This window comes from Arachis duranensis, chromosome 4 (genome assembly GCF_000817695.3).
Source record: "Arachis duranensis cultivar V14167 chromosome 4, aradu.V14167.gnm2.J7QH, whole genome shotgun sequence".
Lineage (NCBI taxonomy): Eukaryota > Viridiplantae > Streptophyta > Magnoliopsida > Fabales > Fabaceae > Arachis > Arachis duranensis.
The window spans coordinates 9,960,657-9,964,425 of record NC_029775.3 but is presented as its reverse complement, the minus strand read 5'-3'; the positions used below and the strand labels follow the sequence as shown (position 1 = coordinate 9,964,425).

At 28.5% G+C, this 3,769-nt stretch overlaps 1 protein-coding gene across 1 annotated transcript; it reads left to right on the top strand.

The window, feature by feature from the left end:
* Positions 1-288: 288 nt before the first annotated feature.
* Positions 289-3,649, top strand: LOC107483266 (berberine bridge enzyme-like 8). The gene is made up of 2 exons (XM_016103895.3): positions 289-1,056; positions 2,618-3,649. The coding sequence occupies exons 1-2, from the start codon at positions 381-383 to the stop codon at positions 3,583-3,585; spliced, it is 1,644 nt and encodes a 547-aa protein (XP_015959381.1). The 5' UTR covers positions 289-380; the 3' UTR covers positions 3,586-3,649.
* Positions 3,650-3,769: the final 120 nt, after the last annotated feature.

Genomic DNA, 3,769 nt, shown 5'->3' with positions numbered 1-3,769 from the left:
AGTTCACTATGTTAGAAATAACAATATATTGACTTTCACCCAAAAAAAAAAAAAAGAAATAACAATATTGACAAACGTAACGTAATATAAATCAATATATATATGTGTTGTGAGGTCAAAGGATAATTGAGTTACGTTATGGATTTGTTCTTCTTAAAAATTCATGGGTCAAATTGGGAGGTAACCCAAGCCGGCTTGTATGTTCTCATTATTCCATTCTGTAATATTTGTTTTTTTGCATGTTCAAGGGCGCCTTATAAATTCCAACACAAACCATGCCAAAAAATATACACTCATCATTAAAAAAATACTCTCATCTTTGTTAAAAATTAATATACAGAAACATTATTATTATTAAGCTAAGATAAAGAGAAAAAAAAATGGTAGTTCGTTCTAATAATATTAGAGCATTACCATCATTATTACTAGTTCTTCCCATTATTGTTGTGTTATTAGTTTCCTTAGCACCATGTTCAACTTCAGCTTCAAATTCAAATCCCTCAGCTCACAATACATTCATTCATTGCCTTGTAAACCATTCAGATTCTTCTCACCCAATAAGCTCAGCAATTTTCACACCAAGAAATGCCTCATTCACTTCGGTGCTGGATTCCTACGTTAGAAACCTTCGTTTCAACACGTCGACAACAAGAAAACCATACCTCATAATCACTGCTTTGCATGTATCTCACGTGCAAGCAGCGGTTGTTTGTGGTCAAAGGCACAACCTGCAAATGAAAATCCGAAGCGGCGGGCATGACTACGAAGGAGTGTCATATGTGGCTGAAGTGCCGTTCTTCATCCTAGACATGTTCAACCTGAGATCAATTGAGGTTGACATAGAAAGTGAAACAGCTTGGGTACAGGCTGGTGCACAGTTAGGTGAGGTGTACTATAATATTGCTAAGAAGAGTAAAGGTCATGGATTCCCAGCAGGGGTTTGTCCCACAGTTGGTGTTGGAGGGCACATAAGTGGTGGTGGCTATGGCAATATGATGAGAAAATATGGTCTTTCAGTCGACAACGTTGTTGATGCACAAATAGTTGATGTTCAAGGTATACTATATATTAAGTATTAACTATAGAAGTAACTCACATCAAGATGTCAAAAAAGTCTTTTTTTAGATATTTTTTAATAATTAAAATTTAATACATATAATCGATTAAATTGTGTTATTTTTTATTAAAATTAGATAGAACAAATCAGTTTTATCAAAAAATTAATAAATTAATTTTGAATTGATCTAAAATAATATTTTTTATAAAAAATGACTACAATATTTTTATTATAAAAAATACTAAAATACTCCTATTATATATATATATATATATGATATTGTAGTCTTTTTTTTATAAAAAATAATATCAATTTAGACTAATTCAAAATTTAGTTCACCATTTTTTCGATTAAATTAATTTGTCTGATATAATTTTGACAAAAATTAATACGATTTAAATTTTAATTGATTATATGTGTTAAATTTTAATTGTTAAAAAATATCTTTAAAAAAAGATGTTTTTGATATCTTTGTGTGAGTGACTCCTTTAACTATATTATTTAAGAGTTTAAAAAGACTCATTTTTTCTGTTAATTTTTTAAGATTTTTTTGTTATAAATTTTAATTCTTAAATTTTAAATTATACTCTTAATTTTAAGATAGGAATTTATGTATAGTTGTTTTCATATAAAATTGATATAGTTAAAAATCATTAGATGATAATTTAGTCAAATATATCAGATTATTTAATAATTTTTAACTATCAACTTTACATAAAGATATCTATTTGCATATAAATTTTTATCTATTTTTAAATTCTAACTCTAAGTTTTTTAAAAAATAAAAGTTAAAAAAATAATTTTATAATAAAAAATTAGCTAATATTGTTCTTGATGCACAAATAGTTGATGTTTACGGTATATTATATTATTTAATTAAGAATTAAATTAGAAAGTCAAGATTTTTCGTTCAATATTAACTAATTTTTTTAATTTATTTTTTAAATATTAAATTTTAAACCTTGCATTCAAAATTCTATAAAAAAGATCAGAGTAAGAAATAATTTTATAATAAAAAATTAACTAACGTTAACTAATTAAAAGTTGATTTTTTATATTTATTCATTATTATTTAAAGCTGAAGCGTTAATAATTTAGTTTAATTTAAAATCAAGTGATCTAAAAACATTATTTTGCTAAAATTTTTCTTACTCTATATATGTATAAAAAAATTTTACCTAATTAAATTAATCGATTTTGCTAGAAAAACTTTTTTAAATCAAGAATCCATCAACAAAATAGTAAATAAAAAAAGGTTAAAAATTTGAGCTATTATTGTAGAAAAAAATATTAAATAATTGAAGGTGAATTATATGGTAAAGATGTAAGTTTATAAATTTTTTCTTTAATAGAATGAAAAAGAGATTAATAAAGGTAGGACCCATATTTTGAATAATAATAAAATAATAAAAATAACTATAAAAAGAATTATATTCTCTCTATATGACTCCGACTCCAATCTGTAAAGTAGAGTGCCCCATAATTGAAAAATGGTTCAAATCTTTTTGCAAGATATAAATGTCTTAAATTTATGTAACAGTGATTGAACTTAATTAACAGGTAGACTACTTGATAGAGAATCAATGGGCGAAGATCTGTTTTGGGCCATTAGAGGTGGCGGTGGTGGAAGCTTTGGTGTTGTGATTGCCTACAAAATCAAGCTTGTTAAAGTCCCAGAGAAAGTAACTGTGTTCAGTGTTTATAGAACCTTAGAAGAAAATGCCACTGACATAGTTTATAATTGGCAACATGTTGCACCTACCATTGACAATGACCTCTTCATTAGGCTTATCATGGATGTGGTGAATGCAACACAAAATAATGGAACTAAGACTCTTAGGGCTAACTTCATAGCCTTGTACCTTGGTGACTCCAAAACCCTAATTTCTCTCTTGCATGACAAGTTTCCTCAATTGGGTTTGAAGCAACAAGATTGCATTGAAACAACTTGGCTTCAATCGGTGCTCTTTTGGACTAACATCAACATTTCAACTCCTCTTGAGGTCTTGCTTGATAGGCAACCACAATCACCAGTCAACTTCTTGAAAAGGAAATCTGATTATGTGAAGAAACCAATTTCAAAAGAGGGTTTGGAAGGAATTTTCAACAAGATGATTGAGTTGGTAGATACTATACTGTATTTCAATCCTTATGGTGGAAGAATGGCTGAGATTCCATCAACAGAAACTCCTTTTCCTCATAGGGCTGGCAGATTATGGAAGGTTCAGTACCAAGCAAATTGGAAAACTCCAGGGAAAGATGTTGCTGATTACTACATTGACTTGACTAGGAAACTTCATAAGTACATGACTCCTTTTGTGTCCAACAACCCTAGAGAGGCTTTCTTCAATTACAAGGATCTTGATTTGGGAATTAACCATAATGGTAAGAACAGCTATGTGCAAGGTAGGGTTTATGGGGTTGACTATTTCAATCAAAACTTCAATAGGTTGGTTCAAATTAAGACCAAGGTTGATCCTTCCAACTTCTTTAGGAATGAACAAAGCATCCCTACCCTGCCACATTAGGGTAATCATCATTCAAAATTATATTATTATTGGGAATAAAACTGGCTATTTCATGCTAGCTACATATTATGTTTAGATTTGAAAATTAAAGTCATTACCTTAAGGTCCATGGGAAATTATACACAAGTTAAATAATACTGTAAAGAATTTATATCAATAAAATATAAACTATGGATGTTTATAA